Source organism: Cyprinodon variegatus, unplaced genomic scaffold (genome assembly GCF_000732505.1).
Source record: "Cyprinodon variegatus isolate N-32 unplaced genomic scaffold, C_variegatus-1.0 Scaffold792, whole genome shotgun sequence".
NCBI lineage: Eukaryota > Metazoa > Chordata > Actinopteri > Cyprinodontiformes > Cyprinodontidae > Cyprinodon > Cyprinodon variegatus.
In genome coordinates this window covers 236,205-251,102 of record NW_015151245.1, presented here as the reverse complement: position 1 = coordinate 251,102, position 14,898 = coordinate 236,205, and the positions used below count along the sequence as shown (strand labels likewise).

Sequence of the window (14,898 nt, the reverse complement as noted above, 5' to 3'; positions counted from 1 at the left end):
AAACCTTTTATTACATATTTTACGTGAATTGTAAAGGGCAAAAACGTGCAAAAAAAAGACATATCTAACCAGATATATTTATCTGTCATTTCCAATAACAGATAAGCGCCATTTTGAAAAAAAAAAATAGCTGAAGCATTTAATTTACTCGTTGCATGGTGCTGCTTATAAAAGTATGTTTTTTTGAAATTCTTTAAACAGCTATCTGTTTTTGCAAATGAACCCATATACATTTAGTTTTCTTCTTTGGGTTGGTTTAGGACTAAGGTGTGAATTCAGTTTAAATTAGGGTTAGGTCATATAAGATGACTGTCTTATATGACTGTTAGGTCATATAAGATGACGGTTAGGTCATATAAGAAGTCATGCAGACAAAGGCTGTGTGTGTGTGTGCAGTGTAGTTTTGTAAAATTATTTTTAGAATTTTGTTTCAATTACTGCATATAGCATACTTTAGAGTCTGTTTACCATTAATTTATCATTTCATTGTTTTAGCCCTGCAAATTTACAATCAACTTTCTATATGCTTCAATTGCTTATTTTCGGCTTTCATCTAAATGTATTTACATTTTCCTTTACAAGACATTTACACAATAAAATAAAAACAAAATCAGGGTGCTGAATAAGAGAAAAATGCAGCCTAACAAATGGTGAATAGATGCAACAAAGTTAGTCCTCTGGATTGGTTTCTGTGGTGCAGAAGTTGCTCACTGAGATCCTTATTTAGATAATATTTTGTTCAGTGTCCTTGTTGATACTGCAAATTTGCTTTTTTTTATTTGCTTCTTTTTCTGTAAGGTTTTTGTGCACTGATACAGATTTTGCACCATCTGAAGGAACATGCCAGTACACATTGTTAAACAAAATCTTTTCTTTCTGGAATCTTCTAAATATAAGTGATAAATGAAGTTTCTTTTTCAATTCTCACGTTCTGTCCATTCTAGCTTAGCTCAGAATGCCTCTCACTTCGCTGTCATTTTTATGAAATACAGACAGACATTGTATAAAGCATGCAGGGAATGTGCAGTTGAAATCAACAGAATAATATCTGATATTATGCATTGATTTTAAACTAAACAGAAAGTCCCTTTTATTACATTTTGCCCTTTTCCTGTCCACACATCTACAAGATGGAAAGTTTATTATTTCTTATAAATAGTCCAGAGCCATTAGGATTTGCCTCATTTCTTTGTTCAAAAGTTGCTGAAGAGCTCCTGCCTCCTGCTCCAGTCCATAGGGGGGGCTCGCTTCTTGTTGCGAGTGGCGAGGACCTTCTGTCTAGCTTCAGCAGCTGTGGGACTCAGGCGCAGGCCACTTTCCATGAAGGGGTCTGAAATACGCCTGTCGTCATCCTCAGGAACCTTGCAATGATGCAAACGGATAAGATTAATTTCATTTCAAACCATTTCTCATTGATGTGTTTATTAACTCAGAATTCTCTAACCTGGAAACTCATATCTGAGCTGCTGATCTCTGACTGGGTAGTGGAACTTCTGGAGGATTGGGAGGCTGAGCTCCCATTGGCTCGGGATTTTGGAGACGTGTTTGTGATGTCAGAGTCTGTCAGAGTGACGCTAATGACTGGTGCATCTGATATAGGGAGCTCAGTGGTTGGAGAGGGGCTTGGACGGCTGCTTTCTGAACCTCTGTCATCAACATAGACCTCTGTCAAACGAAAAAACAAAGTTCAGGGTTATCTCAGTAAACGGCACAGTTTAATGTTAAGGGATGGAGGGCTGGTTGACCTTTAATGTGGGCAGCAGTTGGGTTAATTCCCAGTCTTTGAAAGAGTTCATCGGTCTCCTGGTCAACCACAAGAAGGCAGACTTCATCCCCTCTGGATTTGATAAGCGCCACCACCTCTGAGTGCCTCAGGCCCCTGATGTTTACTCCATTTACCTGGGACAGAGAAAAAAGGAATAATAGTGGAGAGAAAGCTGTTTAAAAGAGGATAATCCATCTGTGAGAGGTAGCCTTAGTACCTGTGCAGATAAGACTGTGATTTAAGAGGAAACTGCTTTGCATAAAATCATCTCATGTGTCAGCAATCTCCATTTCCATGTCATTTACTGCGCACTTCATGCAGTTGAAAACTAAAACAAAGCTTATAGGCAAATTTTGTAAGGATATAATAAAGTTCAAAATGTATCAGTTAATGCCGCTAATTTGCAAAACTCCCTTTAGCAGTGGACAGCACTCTCTTCTTTTATGCAATTTGAAAGGGGTAAGGCATTAACAGAAGAATCTTTAACCATTACTCTTTCTGTAATCTAAATGGACCATGGATTACCTTTTTATGTCATGATCTCAGCACTTAGATCTGACTACTGACTCATCTGGCTACTCATTTCACACACCTGCTTAGCCCCGCCCAGTTCTCATTACCGCTTATCATCTCCACCTGCATTAATCTCTATTTAACCAGCCTTTAGGCCAGTCATCAGTGCCAGATTATTTCAAGCCGTGGGTGAGACTTATTCTAGAGTAGTTGTGTTCTGACTACCTGATCCTGATATGTGCTACCCTCGACGTCTGAGCCTGTTCTCATCTCATCTGTTTGCCTGACCTGTCTTCTGATTCCTGCAAAATCTTTGCCTGCTTGTGTACCGACCGGAACCATTTCCCGACCACTGAGTCTGCCTGCCCTCATCCAGTCTGCACCTGGAACGGTGACCTGGCTCCGTCTCTGACAACCTACCACGTCACCGACATAGGCTTTGCCCTCTGGATCATCCTGCCTATATCCGTCTGCACGGTTCTTATCTCCTGCCTGTCCTCAGACCTCCGATGCATCAACGTCTAGGTCTCTCTGCGCCGCCAGCTGGCCGGAACAATCCTCCACCTCTGGACTCAGACTGAACTATAAGACCAGGGTAGGGATTCACTTGCAACATTTTCACCAATGAACTATCCTTGGACTGCTCCCACCTATCTTTAAACCGGCCGTTTAGACAGTCTTGCTGGGAATTTAACTCTCAGGACTTTCTCCCGTTCAATTTCATCAGTACGATCAAAACTTGGAAAAATATATTTTTTGTACTCTGGCACATCAATAGAAATACATACAATAGAATGTTAAATGACCCACTTTGATACCTCTGGAACAATTTACATGTATGTTAAGAAAAAAAAAATTTTTTTTTTTCTAATTCATTTCTGTTTGCTTATTTAATTAAGTCAAATGTTTAAATTACTAGAGTGCCAACTGTATTTGTAATCCTTTCTGTTTTTTGCTTTGTCTTATCAAAACTGATCTCTCTTAAAAAATAAATCTAGACTGCATTGAGAACAACTGTATGTATTAAAGGTAGATAAAAAAATGAAGAATGACATTGCATTTTTATAGACATGCCAAATTTTCTGGGGTTCCTCTTACTTTATCTACAATGGATTTAGTTTTAATAAAACTTTAATGAATAGAGTAAATGTAGTTATGTATACAAAAATGTGTATATATATATATATATATATATATATATATATATATATATATATATATATATATACATACACACACTACCATTCAAAGGTTTGGGGTCACATTGAAATGTCCTTATTTTTTAAGGAAAAGAGAACTTTCATCTGAAACTCGACAGTCTATTCTTGTTCTTAGAAATGAAGGCTATTCCATGCGAGAAATTGCTAAGAAATTGAAGATTTCCTACAACGGTGTGTACTACTCCCTTCAGAGGACAGCACAAACAGGCTCTAACCAGAGTACAAAAAGAAGTGGGAGGCCACGTTGCACAACTGAGCAAGAAGATAAGTACATTAGAGTCTCTAGTATGAGAAACAGACGCCTCACAGGTCCCCAACTGGCATCTTCATTAAGTAGTACCCGCAGTAGCTTGTTTGTGCTCTATATATGTGTGTGTGTGTATATATATATATATATATATATATAGTGTTTTACAGCCATACGATCTAAACAGGCATTTTCTCCTATAAAGCACTTTTAAAATATTTCAATAACCCTTTTTTGAGAGGTAAAAAAAAAGCTGTACCTCCACTATTCTGTCTCCAGGCCGGACACCTGCTCTCTCTGCAGGTGAGTCAGGGTCCACAGAGCGGATGAACTGTGCTCCCTTCTTCTTATCGTTTTGCAGGTTGAAGCAGTAGCCGTTCTCTGCCTTTACCAGGCGACACAGACGAGGAAGGAGCTCCACGGTCGGCTTAGGTGAAGCATCAACCTGCAGCTGAGACAGCAGCAGAGATAAGATCTGTGCAGAGCATGCAGATTAAATGTCAACAACACAGGAGTAATTAATTTGAAGTTCTAGTTATCTATTTCTGATCTAAGTAAAATGAAGCAACAATATAAGCAACAAGCCTTTTTCTTCATTAGACATCTCTGTTGATCTAGTTTTAATTAAAAATATCTAATAGGCTTACAAAAATGTTGCATAAATGAGTCAAATCTATAAACATAAAAACATGGTTGTAAATCCAGCGGTTCTAATTATCTATGAGGGACTGTTAGGTAGACTATTTCCTTTCCATTTCCGTTCCTTAAAATGTTAGAGATTTAAACAACCGACAGGATATCCGCCCTAACCACAAGGATTCCTTACGGGGGCTGTTGTGCTGGACTGAAAAAGATTGTGCAGTTTAGGGCTGGGCATTAACTCAATATGGCATATCAGTTTTCAGCACAGTTGCTGTATAACAATCCTTTTGCGTCATCCCATCTAAAGACCAAATGCCTCGCCTCCTATTTCCATATCAGTATTACTGTGAGTCACAGTTATACATTTTTTATGATTGATAATTTATAACTGATCCTAATATTTGGATTTGAAATCAAGATTACAGCTCTTTGTAAAAGTATTCAGTGTCCTCAAACTCCAATTTTTCAGATGATAACTGCAAACTTCAGTTATATCATATTCTACTTTGCAAAAATTTTTTTTACTTTTTGCTTTTACTAGGCCATTCTAATGCACAAACATAATTCAATCTATTCCACTGTAGCTGTGGCTGTATGGTTAGGATTATGATGCTGGACGGTCTTTTGCAGCCTCTAACAGGTTTTATTCCAGATGTGCCTTTTGTATTTAGTCCATCTTTCCATATTTTTGACCAGTATCCCAGTCTCTGCTGAAGACAGGCATGATGCTGCAACCATCATAAGGCATCTTGGGTGTGCTGTCTTAAATTTTATATGCAAGGGTAGTTATTCTACCTTCCATAGTGTTTTCGAACGTAGCTCTAATTTTCAACATATTTTAGATAGTTATTAGGTTCAAAGGCGGTAAACATAAAAACACAATACATTTAAGTTTCTCATTTGTAACAAGAAAAAAGCAAATGATGGTTCCACAAAATATTAACATAGGAAGTCTGAATATAAATTTTAAGTTTTACTTTTCAGATCTTTAGTCAAAGAGAAAAATACATTGAATTTTTTGTGGTTATATGAAATATGAAAACATTCTATGGTATGAATAGTTTTAAAGGACACTGTGTGTGGTAGTATGGATGTTTTGCTGCAATAAGGTGACATTGTGGTTCAAAAAGCCAAGCGGAGGGGGCTAAGCGGATCTTCCTGAGCCGCAATGTCTAATCCTGACCCTTGTGTTCAGCAACAACAGCCAACACAGTGCGTCACACACCAGCCTGGACACTGACTTTAACAACACGCGCCATGCTGGGTGTGAGTGAGCCCATCACGCCATGGGGCTTTATATTAGTCGCTATCCTGTTGGGAAGAGCACTTAGTGACTGTCTAGTGATACAGCTGAGAATCTACCTTCTCAGGGAACTGACCTGAGAGCTGACAGTCCTATTTCCAAATCAAAAGGAGAGAAAGAAGGGAGAGTCCATGGTGTTGTGATTACATCTGTGCATAATAACATTGAAGTGGATCTGCTTGACACTTGAACTGTGAGCTGCAGTCATAAAACAAAGCATCAGGATGACCCAGCCCTGATATACAAGCTTGTTTTTAGCTCCATATTAGGGTGCACACATTGCTCGGCTATAAAGAGCCGAGGTATTATTTTACAACAGAAAACAGCATTTTCAGGCCCTGTATTCAACCAATACAGATTTTTGCAGTTTTACATCCACAAACTAAAATATATAATGTATCCACCTTAATCTGATAAGCCAAAAGAAATGAGTCCTTCTGAATAAAGTATAATCTAACAAAAAGTTTAAATCATATAACAATGACCTTATGTTTAAGCTCTCCATCCATTATCTGAATATGCCATTTATGTGGTCCATGTACACATGTACAGACGTACTAAGACATAATGACCCCCGCAACTTATGTAACTGCCTGCAAGGGTAAGGGGAACTAATATCATTAAAGCATCCAAGATGTCCATTGTGAGGCTTGGGGAGCTGCACAGATCCAAACCTCAGATTGCATTTCTTGATTGGAAAAGCTCTGAAAGGGAACTTTTTATATTTAGGGAACAAATGAGCCATGACTTGAACATTTCAAATTCAAGACACTCCCTCCATTAAAGACATTTCATCCCAGCGTTGCATGCTCCGAGCCCGTAACATCATCAGCAACCACGCACACCCCCACCAAGGATTGTTCTCTGCCGCCATCTTGGAAGAGGCTTCGCAGCATCTGCTGCAGGACCAGCAGGTTATGCAACAGCTTCTTCCCCATTGCCATTCGACTGTAGAGCTGTTGAAACTCTAATCCAAACTCTAACCAAGACTCTGCGTCACACTTGAAAACATCATACTTGCACTACCAACAGCATTGAACCTTTCCATATATATGCCTTTTGCACCATATGACTTTCTCCTACACTGTTTACAGTCTGATCACTGCTGCACTTTATAAATCTTAATGTTCATTCCACTGCTTTAAGCTGCTCATTCACTGTTGAAAAGCTATATGCATCGAAATTCTGTGTTGTATACATTCTGTGTATACAAGATAACAATAAAGTTTGTCTAAGTCTAAGTCAAATGCTATATGCATTGACAAATTCATATTCAAGGTAAATTAAAGGGATTTTAAACAAAGAAACAGATTGATATACAGCTTAACAGTGAAAATGAACATTTCCAATTCACAAATGCAGCAGTGATCAAATGTAAACAGTGTGGGAGAAAAAAAAACAAGGTGCAAAAGCCATTCCTGTGGAAGTTCAGAGCAGTGCAAAAGCAACCCAAGTATCAGGGAGAACAGTCCATGGTGGGGGGTGTGAGAGGTTGCTGATGATGTTACAGGCTCAGTACATACCTACAGCTCGCATGTTGGTATCCAGGGGTTACTAGTTTAATTTGTTATCATTTCATTAAAAGAAAGACCAAACAGAGATCAAGCTACTAATGAAATTACACCTGGAACAGAAAATGGATAGAAAGTTCAGCAAAGCTCCAAACGGTACGGCTTGCATTCATTTCACTCTAACAGCTCCTTGGCTTTGTTAATACAATAAATGTGTAATTGTTGCGTCTGTCTGAATTCGTCAGATTAGAGTTTCACCGTCAAAATGTTTATGTTTATGTATGAGAGAGATGGAGAGAGCAATGAAGGGATAACAGACATGGTCTGGAGATGTACATAACAGGTGTGTGTGTTTATTAAGATGAAGTAGAATGCTGTTGTGTTGGTTGACGGCAAACTCATATTAAGCATTTAAATCATATGTTCTACCTCTTGCCTCCACCAGTTGTTTTCATTGAGTGTTTTCGGATCAAATCATTTTGATCCGAAAACACTCAAATCATTTTGATCCGAATCATTTTGATCCGAAAACACTCAAATCATTTTTATTTTTATAACATTTTTATTTTATTTTGGCAACCATGCCATTTACAGCTCCCTTCGTTTATTCCCAACTGTTTGAGTTTTTACTGCTCCTTTAATTTGCTGCTCAGCCCTCAGTCTACAAAACTTAATCTCTGAACCAGTAAAGTTTTTCTTCTTCACGTTCAATGCAATTTCTTCGAGTGAACACCTTCTGGCAGCATGGGATGTTGTAGCCTGCCTGCTTATACTTATATGGCATTATTGCGGTGGTAATTATGCAGATTTACAATTCTTGGGAACACTCACATACACACAGGTGGACTGCTTCTTGTTTATGAGGTAGTTTATGATAATTTACTGAAGAACATTTGTTGAATCTGATGTGCTGAGTTTGTAAAAGCCTATGATAGGAGAAAAAGTAAGAGAAATTAATGACAGGAATTCAAAAATGGTGTTGCATAAGGCCCGATCATTGCAAATCATCATAAAAACAATAGTCCATGGTGAAACATGGTGGTGGCGGCATCATGCTGTGGAATAATTTACCTCAGCAAGGACAGTGAAGCTGGTCAGTTTGATGAAAAGATGGATCATGAGATATTTTTTATTTGTTTTAAGAAAGTAAATTACTTTTTCTGAAGCCCTAAAAGGATTCAGGTTGATATTCAAGTACTATGCACAGTGTATGTGTTTTATGATTAAACATTAGAAACAGAGTTGTATTTCTATTCAGGGGTTCTAAAACAATGAGATAAATCTTTACATTAAGCAGATCCACCAGACTTCTGCAAAGAACCTACCTCAAATGGTTAAAACAGTGGTTAAGACCTTGCACTTATTATAAGAAGCTGAATGTTTTTCTCTGTTTAGTTTGTTTGTTCACTTATACTATTAAATATTAATAATATTATTATTATTAATATTTAATTTATTAAATAGCACTCAATTGCTTTAATAAAAAAAACTATTAAGATAATGGATTTTTTTTTAAGAATGAAGGAAAATAGTTTGTATTTTCTATTTCTGTTTTCATTAGTCTCATTCAGTTGTGGAGTCTCTATGCAGATAATGAAGGAAACATGAAAAAGAAAAAAAATTAATCTGCAGATGCATAATCTTTACCATGAACCCATATGTGCCTCTGGATCTCCAAACTATAGAATCCTGGTCCTAAATTTCCAAGATTAAATCCTTATCAGGGAATCAGGTTGCAATGTGAACAAATGCTGAAAAGCTCAAGTGACATAAGAACATATGCCAGAGGCTATACATTACACGACTGACAGAGATTAGTAAAAATGTGTCTGTAGTCAGCAGTGTTTGTCGGCTGCCAACTCTGAAGCTTCATTGTTCTTCTGTTATGTGGGCTTCTGCTGCAGCTGCCATCATAACATCAAGCAACAATAATGTTGCGTCTGTATTTATATGTTTAGAGAGGTGAATGTCAGTCACAAGACGGGCTGTGTGTGGAAATGTGTATCCTCTTTTCAACTTAATTTCTCATGACAGGTTAGCTCGAGGTGCTGCAGAGCTGCGGAACTACATCAATAGTACTCCACTTTCACAAAATAATATCCTTATCTGTAGATCATTGGTCAAAGAAAGTTCTTGACCGAGTGTTGACAGTTATGTAACCGCCTCCAGTTGGTCTCATGATGTTTTACTCAAATTTCCAAGTAATCGTTTAACCAAAACGAATAAAAGCTGCTGTGATGCAGAGTGAGGGAACAGCCTTTATTTACTCTGGTTCAGCTAAACACATGGCCAGTTTGACGTGAGCCGCTTGTCTTGCGTATCTGGGCTCAGAATGTTTGGAGTGAAAACAATGAATCTAGTTCGTGAGAGTCAGCTCCCAGTTATTGGCCCAGCCTGTTGGCCTTTCAGACGTCACTCTAAGGCCTGTAGGGCGCTTGTGGGAATGCATACCATGCATTGAATTTTAGGAATCTAAATGTGTCAGCTTGCAGAATTTTCTGCGTTAGCAGCAATATTGTAGTAACTGCAACCTTCTGTTGCACTAATGTGACAAGTTCTGCAGCTGGGAAATATTATATAATCATGTTAAATCATTTAACATTACTTGGCTAAAATGCAGGCGTTTTTTGGTTGTAACAGTTTAAAGGTGTGAAGCTGTTCTGTTAGTAATAATGATTTCTACATCAATTTACTCTCCCTTCCATTTTAATGCACCCTACTCCTCGATATCAGGTCCTACCTCTGTGTCTGTCGCTGAACTTGATGTCGTTGATGCTCTCTTGTCTTTGTCTTGAGTGTTTACGTGAGTTGAGGGGTCTACAGCAGGAAAATGAAAGAAGTATCTAAGGTTGGATTTAATAGACAGTGGGGAGTTGGCTCTTGGTATGGGTGAGGCTGAAGGGGTGGTTCTGGGAGAGGGACGCGGAGAGAGGTTTCCCATTTCAATAGCCTGGTCTTCTGTGCAGGACAAGCCCTGGCTGCGCAGATAGTCATCCGTTTCTCTGTCCACCACCAGCAGCCTGGTGCGGTGGGGCACCTCGCAGATTCGATTCACCACCTTCAGAGAGGAGAAACAAAATTTCTGAGACAGAGAAGACCCGAGGCTGGACAGAAGCCTTTAAGCAGCATATCTTTTTGGAGTTCAACTCTGTTTGAGCCACAAGCAGAAACAGCGTCACTGGCGTCCACTTTTAATAAAATCTTAATCATTTATTTAATTTTGCACGTAATAGAGTTAGCTCTATGGTTAAAAACAAACTAAATGACAATGTGATTGATTACAATTTGTTTGGCAGCTGTCCTTTTAATTAATTTCGTAAAAATACATAAAAAAAAAACTCTTGGAATAAATTAAAGTATTAGATAACAAGACTAAGAAAAGAAAACACAGAAATGTTATGTCATGGCCTTTACTATCAGGTACACAATCAGAGATATACTTTCCGCTAGGAGGGTAAACAAAGAAAGGTCATTTATAGAGAAGCTGGCTGCTAACACTGAGCTGTATACAAGAATAATAAATTGAGTGGAAAATTGAGTGGAAGGAAAAATTTTCACAGAGAAGGGTAATAAAAAAAACAGAATTCTTGGAAATATGTCACAGGAAATAAAAACAAACAAAAAGACAATAAAAAACAAAACAAAAAATACTAAACTGTCCATAAGTGAGTAAAGTTTTATTTCATTTGGAAAAATGAAGATCATAGTTTGATGATTGGTTGGCTGTTTGTAGGATCAAAGAGTGGAAAGAAGTTCTGCAGATGCATAATAAATAAAAACAAAGATTACCTTAACAAAATGCCAAACTTAAAATTGTTGTGGAACAAAGGCAACAAGGCATAAAGCATTGATGGAAAAACAGGCAGCCCAGACGAAGGACTGGACAATAAGGAATACATGCTGAAGCAGCCTGAGCAGAAAGAGAACAGGGAGACATGAATTGAACAGATATATAAAGACACTATCAAACAAAGGGGAAAAAGACTGAATAGAAGCCAACAGACAATATACAAATAGAATAACTAAGAAACTTAAATGCAAGGAAATAGACTAATAGGGCTACATCATGAAGAACTCTGCTGCAAAGAGGCAAAGAAAAGAGGGCTTTGGTGCTCATTGCTTGAGAGGAAGAGTGACCTCAGGTGTTCTCTGGGGATGAACAGCAGGCTTAGATGTTAAAAGGTGTGAAATATGAATCACTGAAGCTTCAGCTGTAGACGAGAGAACTGCTGCTGTGGATATGAGGACAACCACTTCTGCTGCCACTGCGGGTGCAAGATCAGTCCCACTTTTCTACAGACCACTAGATGTCTACCATCATCTATGATGAGAAGAGGAAGTATTGATGGAGTAAGTGAAGATTGGCTGGACCTTCCAGGACAGAAAGCAGGGAATCCAGGGCAGTAGTGTAAGAGTCGGTCATTTCCTCCTCTTTAACAGTAATGTCTGTAGTGACCCAAAGGAAGAAGTAGCAGGAGGTGTAGAGACAGATGATATTGGAGAGGGTTGGAGCTTTGGAGCTTGAAGCATAGTGGTGATGATATCTGGGATCCAGGAGCAAAGTGTTCTGTCAGAGTCTTCTGCTGATCAGTGTCAGTAGTCTCTAGTGTTGATTTCCAGTGGCGAGAAAGACTCTCCCATTCTCACTCATCTCTAATCTGTGTCATGGTGAGCTAGAGGTGTTTAGGAGCTCCTGATAAACAGAAGCGACAAATTTAAATCTGTTAAAACCTTCCTCTTGCATGAACAGGAAGCAGGGAGAGAAGAAAGTATAAGGTGGCAACAGAATAATCCAGCTAAACTATGAAAACAGGTTAGTAATAAAGTACTGAGGGACAAGTGGAGAATGGCACAGAATGAAAAGACAATCAGATAATCGGGACATCATGTGAAGCAGCTGTGGAAGAAGGTGAGCAGGGAGACAAGGATTAATTAGGAAAGAAGACTAATTAACAGGAAGGGAGTTAAAAAGAAACTGGGGGGAATCTAATAGAGATCACTCAGAAAATAACAGCAAGTTTACAAACAATAGACCATAAACTGAAAAGCTAAGCACAAATGAAAATGAATAAGGCTAAACTTTACAAAGCATGAAGGAATTCGAAAATTGAAAAGCAAGAAAATGCAAAAAATCTAAGGATAACACCCAGAGGGTTGAGGAAGAACATGTTTTTTGAAATCCATTGTGAAGTTCCCACATTATTGGGAGAGCGATGCAATCTGCAGATGTTTGGCCATAGTTTCTCTGGGAAGGGTGTCTCCAAATCCAAAATCAGCACAGCTCTCTACCTTGACATTTTAGAGTAGTTTCCTCTGTCCAGCCCTTAGCAAAAAGTAGTTTATTCAAGTATACTAAACGTGCACTACTTTCATACTTAAAATCAGGCAGTGCACTGAAGACTTTACTTATTCTAAACCATATTTCATGTACTTAACAATAGTCAAGTGTACTTGACTATAATATTGTTTACTTTATTGTTTACTGAAGTATAATTTAAGTGTACTTTAGTAAACTATTTAGTTCGAAGAAGTATTACTTTAGTAATACTTCAAGTACACTTAAAGTACTTGTTTGGGTATACTTTCTAAACTTATACTTATACTTAGGTATTTTTAATAGAATTTACTTCAAGTATACTACTTTTTGCTAAGGGAGCACCTGCCCACACTGCCAGAAATAGGGAGACTACTCCAAATCCAGCAATGAAGAAGAGGTGAAGGTCACTAATATAGGAACTAGAGCTGCTTTCAGACCTCGGATGTGTCTACGGGTAATCACCTTAACATGCCTGGTGAAGAGCAAAATGGTTTGTGCTGAAACCGAGTTAACATAATTCATGGTCAAAGCACGCCCACATCATATCACCTTTACCAGATGAAATGGGAAGCACATCTATAGATCTACTAATCACTGAAAATGTTACCAACATTCTCTGAGAAAATTATTTGCTTTCTTTATAGTAGGTGGAGATTTTTCCATGGATGGAATTTTTTGCTCATTCTCTTTCTTATTGTTGAATCAACAGGTCACCGAGGTTAAGAAAATGTATTTTTCATAGAACCAAAGCTGATTGGGACATATATTTTCCCTTATAAATTAAATCATTTATAATCATCATCTGCTTTATGTAATGCTTTGGATTGTCCCTGTATAATAACATTGATTATCTAAAACATATAAGTAAAGATCAAGAGCAACTCTGTAAGGGAAAATACTTTTTTCACCACCCAATAATTCTCATTTTTTGAACTGAATTGGTGAAATATTTACAAGTGTTTGATGAATAAATGATTGTGCAAAGGTTTATAATTTGCACTAAAGCCTGAAAGTTGATTTCCACTTGGGCCTCAGGTGGGTTTAAAATAATTAATGTGTTATTTTGCACACTCGGCTCCTGATGGCACATAATACTTTTGTGTTGTGACAAAGACAAGCTGTGATTCCCATTACAAGGGCCATCGGTGACCCATTTAGGGCCGCCCTCGTCTTGGGGCAAAAAAAAAAAAAAAAAAGTTGTCTAACAGGTACATAGCGTGCTGTTCCGCTCATGGCTCAACTTTAAACAAAATCATATTAAAGGTTTAATTCATCACTCACCTGACGATGACTTTCTTTCTCAACGTTCTCTCCGTTCACCTCCACCAGACGGTCCCCAGGACGCAGTCCGGCCAGGTCAGCCGGGGATCCAGGCTCCACTGTGCGGATGAACTGTCCGCCTTTCTTCTTCTCTCCATGCAGGTGAAAGCCATATCCGCGCTGACCCTTGATCAGAAAGCAGAGCCTGGGTCTTAGCTCGTTCTCCATCCCAGATTGTAAATGAAGAAAAACACCTCAGAGTGACTCCCAGGAATAAACAGCTAGATTTTCTCCAAGAGCTTTGGCAAACTGCGCGCTCCTAATAATCCAACGCGCCTCCACTCGCTCCAGGGACAAAAAAATCATCTTCATTACTCAGCATCATATGAATCCCGTAACAATTCAAAGAAAACCTGAGAGTGGAAATTAAATTTAGCACAAAAAAAAAACAAACCAAAAACACTTAGGGATTAATCCATTTTTAGCAAATACCCGCGCTTGAAGCGGTGCGTAAAACAGTGCTAAAAAGGAAACACGGACAGGTTAAGTCCCGTCCATCAGTATAATCCAAGAGATCAGAGATTAGAAAGCTGGTCCAAACACGCAACACTTAATTCTCCTCGTCAGAGCGGGGCGTGTGTCCTCCTGAGAGACCTGGTGAGAGTGAGGAAGGGAGGCGCCAATAACGCACACCTCTATACCCCACAGCGCGCACCTGGAGACCCAGCAGCCGCGCTATAGGCTGGAAGACTTATTGGAAATATATAGTTTGGCACTTATTAAGTCAAGGTGTGCGTTCAGTCAGGTCTCCTCCTTTGATTTCATTCCGGAGAAGTAGCTGAAACCCGACAGGCTGTGACCTGAGAAATCAAATCTCCCTCATCAGTCCTCTGTCCCCCTATCTGTGCTGCAGATCTCCATAAGCGCGCCTGCGTGAAAGGGGGTGTATTGGGCATGAGACAAAAGGGTTTCCGTGTGATTGTTGTTGTTGCGTGTGTGTGGAAGGAGTTCATCATATATGCTTGAGAACGTTTCACCTTCCTTGATTTGACTCTGAGGCAAGGAATAAGAGATGTTTGCATCTTTGCAAATTTTGGTTTTGTTTTCTGCACTGAGACAT

General features: G+C 38.8%; 1 protein-coding gene across 4 annotated transcripts; it reads right to left on the bottom strand.

Moving 5' to 3' along the window:
• Positions 1-364: 364 nt before the first annotated feature.
• Positions 365-14,631, bottom strand: slc9a3r2 (solute carrier family 9, subfamily A (NHE3, cation proton antiporter 3), member 3 regulator 2). Of its 4 annotated transcripts, XM_015396354.1 has the most exons (7): positions 14,271-14,631; positions 13,800-14,191; positions 9,942-10,259; positions 4,005-4,220; positions 1,746-1,899; positions 1,445-1,665; positions 365-1,361 (listed from the first exon to the last, which is right to left on the bottom strand). In XM_015396354.1, the coding sequence occupies exons 2-7, from the start codon at positions 14,004-14,006 to the stop codon at positions 1,194-1,196; spliced, it is 1,284 nt and encodes a 427-aa protein (XP_015251840.1). In that variant the 5' UTR covers positions 14,007-14,191; positions 14,271-14,631; the 3' UTR covers positions 365-1,193. The 4 variants fall into 4 exon arrangements, with proteins under 4 accessions (XP_015251840.1, XP_015251839.1, XP_015251842.1 ...); XM_015396353.1 differs by having other exon boundaries at positions 13,800-14,631; XM_015396356.1 differs by having other exon boundaries at positions 4,005-4,190; positions 13,800-14,630.
• Positions 14,632-14,898: the final 267 nt, after the last annotated feature.

Bases quoted from the DNA above. Each gene is read 5' to 3' on its own strand.
- slc9a3r2 (XM_015396353.1), bottom strand. From the start codon at position 14,006: ATGGAGAACGAGCTAAGACCCAGGCTCTGCTTTCTGATCAAGGGTCAG. The intron at 4,221-9,941 runs GTAGGACCTGAT...TGCTCTGCACAG, and splicing joins GTTCAGCGACAGACACAGAG to ATCTTATCTCTGCTGCTGTC. The intron at 1,666-1,745 runs GTCAACCAGCCC...TTCGTTTGACAG, and splicing joins AACTGCTGCCCACATTAAAG to AGGTCTATGTTGATGACAGA.